At 37.1% G+C, this 21,353-nt stretch overlaps 1 protein-coding gene across 1 annotated transcript in view; it reads left to right on the top strand.

Annotated features, from left to right (window-relative positions):
• The window catches only part of LOC121312741 (cadherin-18-like), a 73,635-nt gene that overhangs the window by 41,836 nt on the left and 10,446 nt on the right, over positions 1 to 21,353 (top strand). Inside the window, exons 7-9 of the mRNA XM_041244470.1 lie at positions 5,907 to 6,043; positions 14,689 to 14,810; positions 15,727 to 15,844. Coding sequence (XP_041100404.1) covers positions 5,907 to 6,043; positions 14,689 to 14,810; positions 15,727 to 15,844 — 377 coding nt within the window. The remainder of the gene's footprint in view (positions 1 to 5,906; positions 6,044 to 14,688; positions 14,811 to 15,726; positions 15,845 to 21,353) is intronic.

Below are 21,353 nucleotides of genomic sequence, written 5' to 3'. Positions count from 1 at the left end.
TTTTTTTTAATTGATCTATTAAACCATTTTGGCAATTTAGTTTTACATTTAGATTTGTCTACTTTAGGGATGTAATTGTTTTGCGCCTCTAGTACTACATTTTTGAAGAACAACCATCCTTCTTCTGTGGGTGTTTTCTCTATTTTACTCCAATCTACTTCTGTTAGTCTCTGTTTCATACCTTCATAGTTTGCTTTTCTAAAATTGTAAACCTTAGCTTTAGTCATTACTTTTGGGGTTTTAAAAAACACTTCAAATGAGACCATGTTGTGGTCTGAGTTTGCCAGTGGTTCTCTGACCTCTGTTTTAGTTATTCTGTCTTCGTTATTTGAAAAGACTAAATCAAGGCATGCCTCCCCTCTAGTCGGTGCCTTGACAAATTGTGTTAGGAAGCAGTCATTTGTCATTTCCACCATTTCTATTTCATCCTTCATGCTACCCATCGGGTTTTCCCATTTTATATGGGGGAAGTTGAAATCCCCCATTAGTATGGCTTCTCCTTTGCTACACGCATTTCTAATGTCATTGTATAACAGATTATTTTGCTCACTGTCTGAATCTGGCGGTCTATAGCATGCTCCTATTATTATGCCCTTTTAATTTTTGTCCGTTATTCTGACCCATATTGATTCGGCTTTATTTTCTTTGTCCAGGTTTAACACCTGGGCTTCAAAACTGTTTCTTATGTATAGCGCTACCCCTCCTCCTCTTCTGTCCTGCCTGTCTTTCCTATACAGTGTATACCCACAAATATTATATTCCTCCCCATCACTCTCAGACAACCAAGTTTCAGTAACACCTATCACATCATAGTTACTTGTTAGTGCAGTAGCTTCAAGTTCTAGAATTTTGTTTCTGATACTTCTAGCATTTAGATAAATACATTTAATGGTTGTCTTACCTGAGTTGTTGTCCTTGTTTTGATGCGGTCTCCCTTCTGTTTTTTTGTTGATTTCTCCCCCCTTCCTTTCTAGTTTAAATGCTTCCGAACCTGCTCGAGGATCTTTTCTCCAAGTAGACTGGTTCCCTTGTTATTTAAGTGCAGTCAGTCCCGTCTATACAGATAGTCCTTGTTGTAGAATGTGGTCCAATGATCAAGATAGGTGAAGCCTTCTCGTGTGCATCACGTCTTCAGCCATGCGTTTTGATTAATTATTTCCAGCTGTCCATATGGTCCTTTGCAAGGTGCCGGTAGTATGCCAGAAAATACCACAGTTTTGGTTTGCTCTTTTAATTTCCTTCCTAGCTCTCTGAATTTGTTTTGCAGGGATTTTGGTCTGTCTCTTCCAATGTTGTTTGTACCGATGTGGACGACTACTACCGGGTCGTCTCCTGTTCGTTCTAGGAGCCTGTTTACATTCTCAGTGATGTGCTTGACCGAGGCTCCCGGAAGGCAGCACACTGTTGTAGTAAGGGGGTCCAAACTGCGAATTGAACTTGCTGTGTTTCTCAATATGGAGTCCCCAACAATCATGACCTCCATTCTTTTGGCTGTCTGGTCACCACTGTCAATAGGGTCCTGGATGTTGTTCCTTTCATTCTCTTGTTGTTGGTTCTGCTCATCAAAATTCTGAAGTGACTCAAATCTGTTGGTTGTTTTGATTTCTGGTGGTTGTGTTTGACGAAGTTTCTTTTTCTCCTTGCTTCTGCCTACCTGAACCCAGCTGTTCTGACCTTCTATCTCCCTGGTGGCTTTCAGTCTGTTAGGGGTGATGCAGACTTCCATGAATTGTGGGTGTGCCAGTTCCTCAAGATCCTGTTGCTGTCTCACTTCTTCCAGCTCCCTTTCTAGCATACTTACTAGTTTATGCAAATCCTGGATCGCGCGGCACTTTACGCACACTTGGTTTAGCTCCGCTGGGTTTTCTCGGATTTCCCACATCAAACAGGTGTCATAGATTAGTGGCTTGAAGACCATGTTGAGGGTTTTATTTTTTTGAAGTTTAGTTTCTTCTGCAGCTGTCAGCCTGCTTTCAAACTGCTTCTAAACTTCTCTGTACTTTTCCACGCCTGTACTTCTCCCACACACTGTCGCTGGGAGGACTGCCTCATTTAACTGCATTGTTCTGCTGTACTGTTGGCTCCTCCCCTCGCCCGTGTCTCAGAACGGCGTTGAATTTGAATCAGCTGCTCAGAGTTTCAGCTTGTTTTTTATCAGAAAAACACACGCGGCTGTTTGACTTTGAGCTGCTGCTGTGTTTCCCCAATGTCCTGTGTTTTCTGATTAAAGCAATTCAAGATGCAATTTCTCCTTACTGCTTCTAAACTGCTCTGTACTTTTCCACGCCTGTACTTCTCCCACTCGCTGTCGCTTCCACTCGCTGTCGCTGGGAGGACTGCCTTGTTTAAAGACAAAAATAAACCTTCCAATCCAAATTATTATTACATTTATTCATATTCTCAAAATAAGAAGAATAAAGGTTAGGCTTCATAGTTAAAAATGTATGTATAAAGAAGAAACAAAATAAAACATTCATGGAAAAGTAATGCACTGTTAAATGTTCATAATAAATCCTTGATGTGCTCTCTGGTCATAGAGTTCTGCATTAGTGAAGCAGTCTTAAAAGTTCATCACACATTGTTCGGTTCAGTCACGCATTAGGTATATGCGCTAGCTTCCAAGTGGCTAAGTACACATGTACAATGTTCCAGCATCTAGTTGTATAGACACACATTACGTATTGTGATGATATCAATAACATGGCTTCAGTTCAGTTACTTGTAAACACATAATATATGTTTGATACTTATTCTATTGGTGCAATGTTTAAAACAAAGTCTTCTTAAAATGGTCGTCCTCTGTAGAAGTTAGTTGTGCAGCAGCGCAGTGCAGTATTTCTGTGAAGTCTGTAGGCAAAAGTTTTCATTGTTCAGGAGGTAGTCCATCTTCTCCGGGACAGCTTTGAAGATTTGATCACTGCTTCTTCGTTGAAGAACTTCAGAGTTTTATGAGTTGAGAGTGATGAGATGTTTTGAAGAAGGAGCGAATCTAGTGAGCGAATCCAGAGACCCCAAATGTTTGTTTTGAGTTTAAATAACATGATAATTCTATGTCGGCCATCCATTGGTTCATAATATTTGATAGACAGTTCAACTAAATAGATAGGCATGTCAACTAAAAGGGTGTGTTAGAATGGAATGTATGCACCTATTTCATTATCAAAGGATTTTACATTTATCATTTAAACCTCCTATTCAATATCACTTTAGCTACATTCATTAGAGAAGCATATACATTTCAGTTTCATTCTCTATACAAAATTACAATTACAAGCATATAAAACACATCATAATATTCAAAAATAGTTATTAGTTTATAATATTCATTTAAAACATAATAAACCCTTCAGGTTTATTGGGAAACATACTTACAATAACTATAAACTAGTGTCTACAAGTTATGTGACTAAAAATGATTCTTAAAGCATTTTAATTAACTTTTAACACAGTAATGGTATAACTGAATAGTCACTATAGCTTGGCTTTGTAAGTTTTATGACACCTTAGGAGGCCATTCAATCAGATAGCATTTTGGAAGGTGAACTTCAAAGAGTTAACACTACGTTTGGCCTGTATCTTGGTCTAATCAACAAGATTTGAAGTAGATGTGGTTAAGAATGTTCTGGAATTGGTGTTAACAACCAAATCACCACATCATGTCACACAGACAACAATCTGAATTAAATATCTGGGAAATGTTTATATTAAAATGATTTTAACCATGCATTTCCTTGACAAAGAATAAGAAGCAATGAGATGCAAATTGTTTAAAATATGATTTGTGTTGTTTGGCAGCTTGCTTTGTTTGTCACAATAATCTTTGAAAAAACATTAATATTTGATATAAAAAAAGACTTATCACTGGTGTCAACATTACTTTTATTATACTTTCTGTAAACATGCTGGCTACCATCTTAATTTAATCTTGCATCAAAAATATAGACTGAGAGCTGTCAAGGTAGGCCAGTGCCAATTTGGTATGACTAACATTATTCCATGGGTCAAAATGCATCATATTCAAGGTACCAATTGAAGAATCATCATCTTAATGAGAAATTCCTTATCTCCTGTAATCCTGTTGTAAATCTCATGTTAAGAAATGCTTATCATACAACTTCAGAACAAATAACACAAGAGCTAATGTACAGTGCCTATAGGAAGTATTCACCCCCTTAGACGTTTTCAGTTTGTTCATTTAAATTGGATTTTTTTTTTCTTTGATTTTTTTTTTCTTTGGGGGAAACAAATCAATTAAAAATAAAAACCTGAAAAGTCTTCATTAGATAAGTATTTACCCCCTTTGCTATGACACTTCTAAATAAGCTCAGATGCAACCAATTACCTTAAGAATTCACACAATAAGTTAAATGGAGTCTATCTGTGTGCAATAAAAGTGGTTCACATGATTTCAGATTTCAGACACCTCTCTTTGTAAGGTCCCACAGTTAGTTTGGGAATTCAAAGCAAAGATACTACCATGAAGACCAAGGAGCTTTCAAAACAACTCTGGGATGAAGTTGTGGAAAGGAACACATCAGGGGAGGGGTATAAAAAGATTTCAAAGACATTGACTGTTCCTTGGAGTACAGTCAAGTTGATCACTAAGAAATGGAAGGTATACAGCACCACCCAGAATCTGCTTAGAGCAGAATGTCCTCCCAAACTGAGCAGCCGGGTAAGAAGGGCATTGGTCAGAGAAGCCACCGAGAGGCCAATGACAACTCTGAAAGACCTACAGTGTTCCATGGCTGAGATGGGAGAAACTGTTCATGTGTCAACAATAGCTGAGGCACTCCACAAATCTGGCCTTTTTGGAAGAGTGGCAAGAAGGAAGCAATTTCTGAAAAAAGCCCATGTAAAATCTTGCTTGGAATTTGCAAAAAAGCATGTGGGAGACTCTGAAAAGATGTGGCAAAAGATTCTGTGGTCCGATGAAGCAAACATTGAACTATTTGGCCTAAGTGCAAAGCACTATGTCTGTCGTAAACCCAACACAGCACATTACCCAGGTAACACCATCCTTACTGTGAAGCATGGTGGTGGCAGCATCAAGCTATGGGCATGCTTTACATCGGCAGGGACTGGGAAGCTTGTCAGGGTAGAAGGCAAAATGGGTGGAGCTAAATACAGGCAAATCCTTGAGGAAAACCTGCTTAAGTCTGCAAAAGGCCTTTTTTAAAAATGTTTTATTTAACTATTGTTTCACAATAAAATGTGTTTTGCTCCCTCAAAGTGTTGAGTAGGTTGTGTAAATCAAAAAAAAATCCCATTGAAATGTATCAAGATTTCAAGTTGTAACACAACAAACTGAAAACATCCAAGGGGGGTGAATACTTACTATAGGCACTGCATACAAAAAAGCCAACTTGCTAAAGGGCACATCATTGCTTCCTCATGATTGTCAATAATTAGTGATTCCACAAAATATTTATCTGAATTTCTCTCAGAATAAGTTAATCTATTCATACTATATATATATATATATATATATATATATATATATATATATATATATATATATATATATATACACACACACACACACACACACACACACACACACACACACACACACATTGATATACATACCTCCAGACTGTGGCTGATGAAACATTGAAATCTAAGTAACAAATGGGCCTCTGTATTTAATTATTTAGAATGAAATGCAAGAATGTGTTGAGTGTGGTTTATAAGATCAGAATCCAAGCCTTTCAAATAAAGTCTATTTTTCGGAATACAGCATTTTTCAAGTTTTTATTTTATATAAAAAATATCTAATGAGGATTCCTGTATCAAGTTTCTTTGAAAAAAATAATTTTGTTGCTAAAGCATTTTCAAATGATTTGCTTGTGTGCTGCAGAGACTGTGGTCATGCAATTTTAATTGTTTTTCTCTTCTAAAAATAGATATTTCATTGACCGCAGTTTACATGGAGATAGGTATTTCAACATAGATGCCAACAGTGGAGCGATTAAGACTACAAAAACCCTTGACCGAGAAGAAATGCCATGGCATAACATCACAGTGATTGCTTCTGAGGTTGGTAAGTACAGTGCAGAACAAAAGGGTTAAGCTTAGTTTGTAGTTTACCATTATACTGGACTGTACATAAGTGCATATAGTTATACATAGCATGGCAGGGCAAATCCCTGCCTGACGAAACTGTCTTGGTAGTTGGCAGGGATAGGGTTGTTTATATGTGTGCTGTTATTATTTATTGTATTATAATTTATTGTTTGGCAGCATGGGTGGGATAAAAATGCCCATTCATAAAAACCTCGTGCAGAAAGTGACCATCTCTCGAGTTAATTCATTGATTAATTGTTGCTAATGGTGAGATGGTCACCCATATAAAAAGCCTGCAGTTTTATGCTCTGTGGGTGGAGAGTAGTGGAGAGATGGAGAGCGAGAGAAGGCATCCTGAAAACAGAAGAAAGTAAGAAATCAAGGATCAGCGAAGGCTACTACTTAGCCTGACTTAGTTTGCTTAGTGTTTGTGATTTTGTTTTGTTTAACTATTTGTTTTTACTCTGTGTGTTTGTTTTTTGTTCAAACCTTTTATTTTATTGTTTTGAAAATAAATGGCGCCGCAGAGCCTTTTGCCCTGCAGCACTTGCTCCTGTGTGTGTTCCTGCATCTGGCCTATCGTCACCACTCAACCATTCCTGTGACACCCTGTCATATAAATGTGTGTGTGTGTGTGTGTGTGTGTGACAGTGTTTGCGCAGCGACAGATGTAATTAGTTTATTTAATTGAATTGACTACCTGTTAATTTGTTTTTTAGTTTAGTATCACCTGCCTGTAATTTAGCAGGAAGGTATTTAGACAGTGCAAAATGTTTTCTTTTACAACACAGTATGTCCCTTTCATAAAGTAAGTTAGCTTATTTATACAGGATCATCTTCAGTTTCATACAACATTAGTACATAAATAAATACATTCATTCATGTCAAAGTGAGACTACTCTGAATTACCGATCTGAGTTTGATTTATTCTTGGGGTAGCCTCAAATGTGTCAAACTAGGATACTTGTATATTGCATGGCTATGCTTTTAAATACAATTATTAAATGGGTAGAAACAATTGGCGAACATATTAAATTCAGATTGGCTGAGACATTCTCCCTAGCCATTACATATATGGTGTTAACACAACAGAGCAGAACTTCTTTCTCTGAAGCACCTCTTGACATGAAACAAAATCAATTCACCAACTGTAACTGTATGCCTGAGTAAACCAAACCACTCGAGTCAGTATGACAGCAGTCCCTGAGGTTAACTACAAACGTTCTACAGCTAAAAACCTTGAAAAAGAAAAGTGTGTCAACATCTCGCCATACTGAGGTAAATGAAGCAGATTTAGACAACCTAGAAATGAATACAACTCAGGAAAACACCAAGTGCCAGACAAAATTGGCTATGAAAGTTTTATGTGACTGGCTAATTGAAAATAACATTACATTGATTTAAAAACAGTGACTCTAAAAATGAAGAATGGTTTCTAAATTTGCAGATAAATGACAGCCACACTCAAATTCAAGATTGACACACAAGCAAAGTATTACCTGCAAGATTATCTGGTAGCCTAAGTGCAAGTCCAAATCATAAAACTGGTTACTGGAACTGAACACATAAGCTGTATTGGGCCTCTCAGCAGTAACAGGACAGGACTTTTAGACTAACTAAGTGTTCATGTTGGACAGGTATTTAAAGGAGAAAGGCTAGTGGTTCCAAAAAGACTGAGAAAAGAATTCCAGAATAGATTCCAAAACAGGCAAGCTAAACAGAAATGTTATGACCGACATGCAAAAATCCTACCAGCACTCATACAAGGGGAGTGGAAACCTGCAGCTGTGGTTCAAAAGCTCACAGTACCAAGATATAATGCATATTGTGGAAATGTGATGCAGAAGTTTTCAGGAGGAAGAGAAGACATTTAAGGTCTATACAAGAGATACAACTAGTGATGTCGCCAAGAGGTCCCTTTAACACTTTCCGCTACTCCTATGTCTACACAGCAAATAGCCACAGAAGGGTGCCATGCCACCTCCTTTAAAGTTTCCAAATGATCCACAGAGGGTAGAGGTAGACAATTCTGCACAGGACTGTCCAGCTGTTATCACCACCACTTCTGGAAGAGTGAAAAGGAAGCCAATAAGCTTATGTGGACTTTAAGATTTAACAATTTGATTTAATAAATTCAGAACTAATGTGTTCTTAAAGAACTAATATTTGAAAAAAATAAAAATAAAAAACCTGTTCATTTGGAAAACAACAGTTTATGGTTTGTAGTAGTAAGCATTAGTGAGGTAAGTGCTAATTTTGAGTTGATATATATGTGTGTGTGTGTGTGTGTGTGTGTGTGTGTGTGTGTGTGTGTGTGTGTGATAAAAGGAACTAAAGGGGAAAAGGGAAATGTAATGATGTATGAACCTAATGTATTAGGTGTTGTATTAGAGAACAAAAATAAGAAGACACCAGAAGGGCCTGAATACTGATGTTGTTCAGTATGCTGTGCTGATTAATAATATTGAAAGTTGTGTAAACTTACAATATTCGTACAGCCTTCATAAATCATTACAGGTATTTTTAAGCATATTATGCAGTAGCAACCATGGAATTAAAAATGCTGTAATCTTGTAATTGGAACCAGTACAAATTAATTGATGTTGCCAGTAGGGGCTACTGTTCTAAAAGATACATTAGGGTGTTGTCAGTGTTGAGGTGAAATTTAACACTATAATAGTTGATAATAATAGCAGAACGTATCACTTATATTTGAGCATCAAAAGAAACATATAATTTATATTTGGATAAAATTCACTAGATGTGATCGAAAAATGACAAACTCTCTTTTAGAGCAGGTGCAGTGACTTTTTATTGTACTGATTAACAATTGACATCACAAAGATCCTGCAAAATGATCTGTCGTTCTTGTGCAGGTGTTGAGACTCTTGGTTTCCCAGTTCATGGCCTGTCCTTGACAGAGTGTGTCTGGTTATACCGTCTAGCCAGGTTTGATATTGCTGGCTGTGAACACCCAAGATGGGGAGTCACAGTATGCTGCCCTAGTCCAGCCTCCAACATGTCGATTGCATGAAGACGCTGCTCTCTTGACAGACGTGGCATATTGTTTTTTTTCTGTGATTTTCTTTATTGCTTTTACTGCCTGACTTGATGGATCAAAAGAGACCAACCAGGGTGGAACATATTGTATATTCTAAACAGGAAGGTCTTCAGGATTCAGTGATCGATTCTATTGATTGGTGCTGAACTGAGAAGAGTGAAAATTGATAAGTGATCATTTGTAAATAAATATCTCAACCAGAACAAAGCCCTTTCAAGAATCTTAATGGAAAGATTAATGGAAAACTGGGTAAAGAGATGAATTCTTGAAAAGTGGAGTAATCACTACTAGTTTAATGTTTTGGATGATGTCACAAAATTCAAGGATTACCTCCTGAGGATTATCCCCTATAGTTGAGGTGGGCATACATATGTTTAACTTTACAGTTTTGCATTTATGCAGAGAAGCATTTGTCCAATATGTGATATAACTTGTTGAATATCATTTCTGTCTGTCTGACTATCTGTATGAAACATAGTCATAATTTGGATGTAGATAGAGGCTGTCTGTCCTTCCATCTGACTGTCTATATTTCATGTTTAATTATTTACATATTTCTAAAGAACCTCTTGTCCAATTGTGATAAAACTTGTGGCTCAAAATGTTGTGTATTTCATAATCTGGTGCTGTACGGAGGTTGTCTTTCTGTTAGACAGACCGTTTTTATTTAAAGTAACCATGTCACATTCTGGTGAAACTTCTAAGGACATTATTTTCACAAATTCAGTTATGATGACATTTGATCTGGACATATTTTTGAAGTAATTGAGTTGATCGGCATCTGCGGGTTTATTAAGACTCCATCTGTCTATTTGTCAGACTTAATTTTTCTGTTCATACTGCATATATGTTTATACCATAAATAATAGCCTTTTCATTAAAGAAAACACGTTAAATGTGGAATCTCTCCTGAAGACAAATATGCTTTCACTAGTTTGGGTAAGCAGTCTGTTTTTTTCATAATGGCTGCAATGGTTTTAATTAGACATACCCCTACATGGAATTTAAATAAATGCCTCAGAGGAGCTTTATATGCAAATCTTCAGTCTCACAACACACCCTCCTGGTGAAAGATTAGTGGAACAGACTTATGGATAAAATAAAACATTTATTTTGAAATAGTTCAATTACAATGGTTGATATATATAACCTATGACTGTACCACTCCCAAGGACTTACCCTTAATTGCCAGTGTGTGTCCTACATCACCGGCTGAAAAATGTAAAAACATACAAAATACTATTTTCATAAAATTAAAGGAAGACGTTAGGTTACGGATGTAACACTGGTTCCCTGAAAGAGAAAAAAGATGACCACCAACCAATACTTTTGGGATATGACTGCCACAGGTCAGGTGTTTACTAAGCATTTTATGTAAGAGCTGCCGATAGGCCCATCCTGGGAGTGATGTCCTCAGTCCTCTATTAGGGTAAGCCAGCATTAGTGTACGCAGTCAAAACTGTCCACAGTCCAGTGGGACAGTCGATGCTTCGAGAGGGCTTGACCCAGAGTCCTTTCACTATGACAGATGAAGAACTGGTCAGACTGATGCAGTGCTCTTGTCCTATCCACATAACCTGTTAATGCCAAAACTGGGCAGAGGGAATTTAATCTCTGATCCTCCTCCGAAGACAAAGGAAGGGGATGGAAAGCCTCTAGTTCCACTGACTGATTTAAGTGAAAAGCCCTGATCACCTTAGGGAGGAAAGCAGGGTTCATGCGTAACGATACCCTGTTTCCAGAATCCCAAATACGCATACAGGCACTATACACTGACAGAGCCTGTAGCTCACTAACCCGCGGAGGTGATGGCTAACAAAAAGTCTGTCTTCATAGAGACATATTTCAATTCTATGGAATGTATCGGCTCAAGCAGGGCCTTAGTGAAAGCCTCCAATACCACTTCCAAACTCCACTTGGGGAGGGCATCCTTTCAAGGAGGAAGTAGCCACTGAGCACCCTTTAGAAAACGGATCGCCAGAATATGAGCGCCCAGGAAAACTGAGTCAATGGGGACATGGCATGCAGATACAGCTGCTGGGTACACTTTCAGGTAGAAGGGGATCTGCCCTCCTCCAGCATATCTTGCAGAAACTGTAAAATAGTTGCTATAGGGCAATAGATGGGATCATGACCTCTGGTCATACACCACTTTAAAAACTACATCCACTTGTAGGCATACAGTGCCCTTGTGGAAGAGGCCCTAGCATTTTGTAATGTACTGACGACTGCGTCTGAGAGCCCTAAAGTGAACAGATGATCCCGTTCAGGGGCCAAACCCACAATTGGCGTCTGCCCAGTTCTGAGTGCCAGAGGGTGCCCCTCGCCTGACTGAGGAGATCCATGCACAGCAGAATCTCCCAGGGCTGGTCAAAAATGATTCGACAAACCAAACCAGTTAGATTCTGTTTCAAGCCCTCTTGGCATCAGGTGGATGAAAAGTGGCAGTCCCGATTTTATAGTGTCAAAGGAAATTTTGAGGAGAAATTTATATGGGGGTTAAATGAACTGAACCTCTTGTATTAGTGAAAATTTGAAATCTGTACCGTATAGCACTTAAAACTGGTATTTAGAAACAACCTCATTGTGAAAAAAAATACTTTTTCAGGCTGCTATATTGTTCTAGATATATATCACACTCATTCCCATCTAAAACACTGATTTATTTATTTTTTGGTGCAGATTATTGAAAAACATATACTACTCTTGAATAGATGGCATATAGATGTCTTCAGGTATGCTGCAGGAAACCAAGATGTGCAAAGATGTTTCCATGGCAACAAATCATACCAATTGATTGCCACAGGGGTGCACTAACATTTCAAAGTGGCAGTTAACATCCATCTTTTGAAAAATGAAAATGAGGTACAATAGATTGTGTGTTTCAATTTTGAGAAACTATGCAGCAACGGTTTAAAAAAACCCATTGGAAATCATTTAAGACTGCTGATGTAAAATGCATTTTGCAGGGACAGCAACAAGAGCTTAGTCAGTGTCTTATTTACAGATTAAAGCCAGGGCAACAGGGAATAAAGGACACGCTGAGCAGGTTGGGTTTAGTGAATGATGAACGCATAAGCCATTTACAGAGCAGATGGAAGAAAATAACAGTAATCCTGAATTGGATTGTACACAATAACGCTTGTGTCCAGTTGTAAAGGTTATGTTTATTAGTATATAAATTTTTAGCTCTATATTGATAAAAGATTGATTATTCTATAGATTAAATATACAACTTGACATATTGGAAAAGTATATTAAAGAAAGGCACACTTGTTTTTCTGTGTTCCACTGTTTAGATGTTATTTGTTGAATTTATATACTGTAGGGCTGATCATCGTTTCATGGTGTCTTTTACAAAATTAAGGTTAAATTTGTAAATTCTGAAATTTATATTGTACATATTAAAATGCTAATGCTTGTACCACATATCTGTTATTAATGTCTTGTCACTTTTTTTGACATTGACATTTCTGGAATAATTAACCCTCACCTCAAATACTTTCTCACAACATCAAATGCTGTTTTATACACAATGATGGTCTGCTGTTTCTTTTTTGTATGTCCCTTCTAGTTTAATATATACCACCTGAAAAACAATTGAGTAGTACATCATACAATTCTCCTCTCTTATATAGACTGCTGGCTTGAATATACATCTTTATTTCAACTGCTTTTCTGCAGCTCTGTTTTTCTCAACAATTTAGTATTTTCTAAAGCTACAGAAATAAAGTTGGAAATCTATCCACTAGTTTGGTTCTTGGACGCTTTCCTTTTGGTGGAATATATAATGATCTAAGAATCTGTGTCTATTTTCCAAATATCAAAGTGGTAGATTATTTAAACTTCCACCAGTTTGCTTTCTGCCTGCTTCAGAATGATCAATTGTCTATCCAGCAGTAAAAAGAGTGACAGCTCTTCAGACCTTAGGCGCAATTACTGTGACCCCCATAACTTTTCCAGGCCTTTTATGCCCCCACTCAAAATTCAGGATGTCCCATTTTCATGGGAAAGCTGCTGACATAAACATGTGTCATTTTTGGTTAAATTTATGTTGTCAGCTATTTAAAATATACACTGTATAATTAACTGTCCTATATATTAATATTACATCACAACAGAGACTATTCACCAAGCTTTACATAAACCTGGGTTCCAGGGTCTGTAACAGGTCCCCCCATAGGGTATAATTATAATAGACCAAGGGACCAGAACTTATTCCCAGTCTGGGTAATTCTCGTTATTCCCATTACAGAGCCTCCAGCATATGTATTATAGGTATATATATATATATATATATATATATATATATATATATATATATATATATATAATATTGTACTTTTACTGTGATAACATTTTGCATTGTCTAACATATGATCATAACAATAGTTAATGGTGTTTTTTCAACTTTGCTGCTTTCTGAGTATTATTAAGAACAAGAAGTTAACATAGACAACAGTATCTCAGATATGGCTTTACATTTTGAAACAACAGCCAAAAACCAACTTACTAGCTTCTCCTGTCTTTTAGTCTGTTATGGAGACTGACTGTATAACAAACAATAAGGTTTGATGTAGATCCTGTGACTTGAAAAACATCTGACCACTCTACCCCTTTACAGTATGTTTTGTGCACCTGCATTAGCCATATACGATGCAGTGTCTTGAACACTCTTGATGTTTTTAGTTTCTTAAATTCGTTTTCACTAATGCTTTTTTTGTTTTTATCTTTTGTCTCTTCAAATTTTTCACTGCTGTCAAAAAAAAAAAAAAAGCTGCAGTGAAGTTAACATTTTACATATGGGTTTTAGTTTTCAGTTTCATGTGGTTTTCAAGTGAATTGGTTCTGATCAAAGGTTGCTTTGTCTGTTGCATTAAAATCAGCAGTTGTCGTTTTTATGTATTTATTTTTTAATTTAGTCGTTGCCAGTGTTTTTTTACCCCTGTTTTCTCCCCAATATGGAATGCTCAATTGTTATTTGTATCCCGGTTAACCGCTGCAACTCTCTGGCGACTTGGAAAATGGAGGCTGGAACACGTGTCCTCTGAAACGTGCTCCTGCCAATCCATCATTTTTCTACACTGTGGATCCACAGCGAGGCCACCAGACCTATAGTACTGGAGGACAACACAGATCTGATGGATCTACTGCATAACCGCAGGCCATAGGGGTCACTGGTGCATGGTGAACCATGGATTCCCCGACCGACCTAGGCCCTCCCTACCCCCGGTCACAGTCGGCAGTGACATAGCCTGGATTTGAACGCGTGATCTCCAGGCTATAGGATGCATCCTGGAGTGCCTTTCCTGGAGGTGCCACTCGGGAGCCTCCTTTTTTATTAACTAATTAATTAATTAATTAATGTAGCTTTGTCAATGACTACAGTATGTAGCGTGTGGTTTTTAAAAATTGAAGGAACAGTTCCAACCTTTTAAGCTTGTATCGTGGGTTAACAACCACTCTACTCAGAACCTGATTGGCTGAGTTTTAAAATTAACATTCTTGATTAAATATGGAACACAAGGTTATGCTTGCACATTTTCTTCTTTTTTTAACAGACAACCCCAGTCTCCTTAGTCACGTTCCAGTTTCCATTCAGGTTTTGGATGTCAATGACAACCCACCTAAGCTTGCCAGCGATGACGATGTAGTTGTTTGTGAAAATTCCAGACCTGGTCAGGTAAGCTGTCCCATATCAGTCATTCCCTTCAGTGTATGACAAGAAGAAGCATAGCTTTATTTCCTGTAATACAACATTTCATGTATTAAAAGTAGAAGCTTTTTTTATACTATAATAATATATGTATTCTTCTTAATAAACAAATATCTACAAACCTGGATTCTCAGATTTCTGTCACTGTGTGTGGATAAAGTAAAAGGAATGTGATTTTTATTACCAGAATATATGTACAGTCTATTCAATTTTTTTTAAAAAGTTGAACTTAAAAAACAAAGATGAAATGGAGGGAACAGACCCTGCCACGAGGTATACCGTACATACTTTCCTAAGGGGGCTGATTCTTTGACATGCTAAACTTCAGTTCCATGTCTTCCTTTTAAGCCACTTACTGACAATATTACCTTGAGATGAAATGCCATTGCTTGCAGTGATTACTTCAAAAACAGGTTAATTTGTGAACCATTACAAGTTACTTTGTAAGCCAGGTTAATTTGTGAGACTTAATTGTAAATTGCCTGTACAAAATGCATGATGTCTAACTAGGGTCAGGTGTGTCTCACGCTTAAAACTGGCAGAGCTATACAATGAGGGTCTTAAATTATGCCCTCTGGTGAAGATTATACAGAATAATCACCTTGCTCTAAAGCAGATAAACCAGTGGGTATAATAATGCTATCCAGTAGATTTCATTTTCATCCCCTATTTGCAAAGCATGTTTTATGATAAGCCATGCAAGATAGAATAATTACACCTAGTGGTTTGGTGTAATTACTTTTCAAAATAGAACAAAAACAAAACGTGTTACTAATGTATGAAAACAGTTATGAAAATGCAAGCCACCCATTGGAACCTTGACTGCATTCTTGCTGCCATGCTTTTTATATATCTGAATCATCTTGCTCTTTTTTTTCCACAGGTAATTCAAACAATAAGTGCAGTCGACAAAGATGACTTTGCAAATGGACCAAGATTCTTCTTTTCTCTTACTGATGAACTTCCCAATAACCCTAACTTTACACTGCAGGATAATGAAGGTGAGACTTAGATGACTTTTCGCCAATATCATTAAATAACCCAAAAAACAAATTATATACTGTGTTACATCAGAACTTTGTCCCTTGCAATTGTTCCACTGTCATTTTTAGAATGACCAATAATACATCTATAAATGTATCAAAGATGGTATAAGCAATATTGTCCAATAACTAGTTATGATAACCGGATATAGCAACACATATAACAAAGGAATTAACCCTTTGAGTAGTTCTAAAATGCACTGCCTGTCCAACAGGAGTGAGGTGTTTTTTTTCTGTCTTCTGCATGTGCTTGATTGTCACGAGTACAGCGTACAAACAAGCTGAAAGCTATATGTTTGTATGTATGTAATGAATACTGACGGCATACAGACAAATCATTTTGACCATAAATAAATAAAACTTTCTTCTCACTGAGCGATCTTCGTCGACACTGTTGACTTTTTTGTGACTGGGTTTATTACATGTAATTCAGTCAATATCTGGCAGAGTGCAAGAGACCAATAAAAGGTGTCACAGAAACCTAGTGTTACAGTATTATGTGATCAGGGGTTTTGTAGGCTCAGTAATTCAAGTTTATAGTTACAGAACGTACCGGTACGTTTGTACTCACTGGGGACCAGAGAGCAACGAACGTACCGGTACATTCACACTACTCAAAGGGTTAAAAAGGTGCGATGACTGTTTACAGTATTTTCACTTTAAATGTTATGATAATTACAGACAAAGACCCCCAATGCAGAACATATGTTTTTTTTGGGGGGGACAATCTCTAAATGGAATGTTAGGTCTGCTTTGTTTAATTCCATGCCCTTCTTAGATTTCCTGTTTGCAGTTTTAACTGCAGACACACATGATTCTATCCTTCTTGAAACCTGCTGTCACTTTAAAAATCAGACACTGTTTAAAAAAACAGCCATATTAACAATAGTATATAATATGATTATTCTAAGTGATTATTAATAACACATTTATCTAATCGCAGAATATGTGTTTTACAGATGAGATGAACTATATACAGTAATCCTTCAAATTTCAGACACACTTTTTGAACCGTTTTTTGCTTCTCAAAAATAACTTGCGTCTTAAATGTATGCATGTATTAAAATCATCAATAAAAGACGTGACTACCCGAGTAGACAAGCAGAACACGACTGACTGCCAAGAAAAAGACAAACAGAGATGTCACTGACTGAATACTCAAGCAGCAAAATGACTGACTGCCGAGAAAAGACAAATCAAAACGTTACTGCCCGATCTCAAATCATCCATGACATACAGGCAGCCATTTTCAAAGAAGCGTCATTAGCTTCCTGAGGAATTCCAAGAGAAGCTTTTACAATTTCCGCGTTTCTAACAAAGCATACCAGCTTGGACAGACTGGAAATGCTAATTAGACCCCCATATTTTTTTACATGCTATGCAATACCACAGTTCACAAATTGGTAGAAAAACGTGTGAGTAATCACAACTGGAAATGAGAAGCAGCACATAATTGTAATGCTCTGTGTGAAGCAGACGACTGCAAATTGCCTCCATGAGCAGAATTGAGGCTGTATTTTTGTAAATGCATATTTATTTTATGTTTTATTTTTTCCTTAAATTGAGGGTGGGATATCTGGGCTGCATTTTAAATTCAAGGGCGTCTTAAATTTGAAGGAATACGGTACTTGCATGTATTTTAATTTAAATCGGAATATGAAAGTGAAATCTGAAATTCCTTAAAAAGACAGGGGTTTAAAACAATTTACCATATAAAGAGTCATCAATCACATATTTTAAAGTTCATATGAAAAGACAACGGCACGAACACAGACCAACATACAGTCTTGCAAATAAAACGGTCAGATAAAAATAAAAAGCCATGGAGTGAACTTTCCCTTTAATCAAACTGTTGCCCCGCCTTACTGTTGACTAATTTTGCATTACTGCACTCGCACAATCAACTCGTTCATACTTCCTGAGGACCAGAGAGCAGCGAATGTAGCGGTACCTTCATACTTCTCAAAGGGTTAAAAAGAAACATTATCAAACCTTCATCGTACTGTAACTTTGTAGATTTTGGAAATGTGCATCCAAGTGTGGAATGCCTGGAGGGGGGTAGACCAAATTGAATAATCAGCATCTTACGGTGACAAAAGTCCACTTCCTTATCTCCTGTAACCAGACTGCAAGTCTGAATTGTCAGCACCAAGACAACTCTCAGTGTAGCTTATACTCATTTCATACAGAAGAGTTATGACGGCTCAGAACCGGCACTGTTGCTGCATTTTGGTCTCTGTGAATTGTTATACCATCGCAGAGCTGTCATATTTTACGCCGTTTTGAACCACCTCGCGAAGTGGTTCAGAGATGGCACTGAACGTCTCAAATCCTGTGTGAAATGCTATGACTGCATATCGGATGTGCTGGGTATTTTTTTCAAATACAATGGCTGATCAAGAACGAGATAGTAATTGGAAACTGGAAGAAGATATGGGAGTTTGGGGGCACAGACCCTGCTCAAATCCAATTAATGTGATCTGGGGACTTCTCAAGAATGTAGCGGAAACTCAAAGGAAGCAACAGATACAACAGGCTGTTTATATATGCAATTGGCATCAGATGGCTGAATGAAAATAATATTAATAATGCGCCCCCACTTAAATTTTTTTATTTAAATTTTCCACATATACATACATATATATATTATTAACAGAGAGGCAATGCAGCGTTCAGGGAAGTTTACAGTCATTACATGTCTACTGATGTGCCAATCATTAAAAGATTAACATTGATTAAATTATAAGATATATATATATATATATATATATATATATATATATATATATATATATATATATATATATATATTCCTGCTTATTATTATTTGTTTTGTTTCCGTTCCCATGAATAAAAGATCTGTTGATTGACAGGTTTGGAAGTTGTACTCACAGGATTCCTTTGGCTGCTTGAAAGGGTTATGATGGTATTATACTGGCATAGCTTGCATTATTTTGTGCTGTGTGAATGAGTATTTTAAAGATGTTTTTTTTAAGTCTCTGTGAAGGCTTAATCTGGGCATTTGTATGTGAAAGTGGTATTACTCAGTTAAACCTTTGCTCATTAAAATCATAGTATTGTATCCTGCTGGTCTATTTATATTACAGTAAAGCTATCGATACTAACGATCACATTGCTAACGAAAGATCACTTCAGGAAACACAAGTTGACAGTACATTTGTCACAAAATAAACTTCAGAGCCATTAGTAATACCAGAAACAAATAATTATACTGAACCATCCTCGGAGACAAGTAGATCCAGTTAAGTAAAATTAAAACATTTCTGCTGTACATGATTAAAGCATTACATTCCCATACCTTTTACCCTCTATGATGTACTTTAATAATTAGGCAATTGTTTTTAAATGTGTATTGCTTTTATGTATATGTATGTGTACCTTTTAAACAGTTTAAAGATACAGAAAATAAAAGATAACAACAAAAAAGAGTGTCGTTAATAAATGATATCTTCATGGCTAAACTATATATAAATGTTTTGTTTAGTTCAGTTCAGTTTGGTTTAGTTTATTCACTCTGTGGTCACAGGGCCAGCACAGGTATGTCTCAATAGTGTTGCACTAATACAAAGAGAGACCTTTCAGTTAATAAACTATGCCTGCACATGTTGTAATATGATATAAACCCAGTCATTTTAATTATTCATTTAATGCACTTGCTCTCATGGTACTGCTGAGCTTTCTATTATACTTTATTCCTATGCTGTAGCTGCTCACTGTCCATGGTCCATGGAGTTGATGTATTACTAAAATAAGCAGTATGTATTTTTTAATTAGTTAAAGAAATTAGCTTGTTTCTTTTTTGTTTGATTGTTTCTATATTTTGACTTGCTCTTGCAATTTTACCGACTCCGATTGTGATAACTTTTGTCTGCAACATTAACCCAAATTTACCCACCCTGGTAACTTTTTGAACACTAAATGACTTGTTTTCCATGCTTGCCCTCCTAAAAGCTTTTCTCAGTTAATTTGTTAAGAATGTAATTTTTCAAACTAAGGTCCAACAATTAGTCATTAAACAATAGGCATCACTGTCGACTGTTCTGCAGTTTTACAAGTATCACTATATGCCAAATCAAGACAATTGTAGACTAAGGTTTTAGACCAGGGGGCCTCAGTTAATTTTTCACCGTGGGCCGGTTCTAAAGAATGACATGAAGTAGCGGGCCAGACTAGAATTTACAAAATTTCCACCACCTCAAGTGGGAGAGATCCCTCGTCCAATGAAGGAAGCAGCGTCTTTGCTTCAGCAGTTCATTGTCTGTTTGCAGATACAGAACTTGGTTGGTGGAGAAATAAAAGGAGCTTGCTGGAGAATTAAAAGTTTTCTATCAACCATGTCATGAATGCACAGAGGTCCGCAAGAATGGTTGAATTACTCTTCTCACAGTACTGACAAAGATAAGGGAAATGGAGCATCCTTCCACTCAAGTCTGTTTCAAAAATAGTCAGTTTGCTAAGTTCAGCAAAAGTGTGGTTTCAGCCTTGCTGGTTTAGATGGGAAGTGATGTCACATCACCAAGCTGCCATTTACAAATTCAAAAGAGGCACTCGTCTTTTGGCTTTTTTAGGTACCTAAAAAGATACAGATCTCATCCTGCAGTGCACGCACTCTTTACAGTACTTTACCCTTAGTAATCCAAAGTACATCATTGTGCAGTAGCAGGTCTTGTGTGTCGTTGAGATATCCTCCAGAAGGGTCCAGAAGAGTCGATGCTGAAGACTACAGTTCTCCCGAATGAAATTAAAGAGTCGCATAACTGTATTCATGGTTTCCTGCAGTGCTCCACAAAGTTTTGCACAGAGCACAGACTGGTGAATTATACAATGGACGGACATGATCACCAAGTTAATTTTGTGAAGATCCAAATTATTCTTTTAAAAAAAAAATGGTTAGTTCTTCAAAAACTACTTCACCAGTAGTGTGCCCATGCAAAGGAATCAAACATAACAGCTCCTCTCGAAAAAATTTGCTAACAAAAACGTGCATAAAAACAGAAAGCTGGGCAACGTCGGTTTTGTCACAGGATTCATCAGTTGCAAGTGACATGAAATCGCCTTCTTCAGATCAGAAAGTAGTGATGAAAAACAGTTGTCCACAAGCACCTTGACCCTTGTAACGAAGGGTTTGCTCCTGAAAAAGCTGAGCACACCTTTCAATGGCCAAATGAAACCGATAGGAACGGAATGAAGCCGAAAAAGGGCGTATCTGATAGCCCAATGCACCATAGAGATAACACAAACATAAACAAAGGAGATAGCTGCTTCTGCATCCAGCACTCAAAGAATATCAGACATTTGCAGAGATTTTTTGAGCGGTTATAGTAATAAAATAATGACTTGGATCGCATTATTGAGGAGTTTGGTGATAAAACGAGATCAGGAGAGGATTTATCAGATTTATCAGAAATATGTGAAAAATACAGGAAACAAGGGGTGGGGCTTGGCT

The sequence above is a fragment of the Polyodon spathula genome, chromosome 3 (assembly GCF_017654505.1).
Source record: "Polyodon spathula isolate WHYD16114869_AA chromosome 3, ASM1765450v1, whole genome shotgun sequence".
NCBI classification, from domain to species: Eukaryota; Metazoa; Chordata; class Actinopteri; order Acipenseriformes; family Polyodontidae; genus Polyodon; species Polyodon spathula.
The sequence above is the reverse complement of the archived record's forward strand: the minus strand, read 5'-3'. Positions and strand labels throughout refer to the sequence as shown.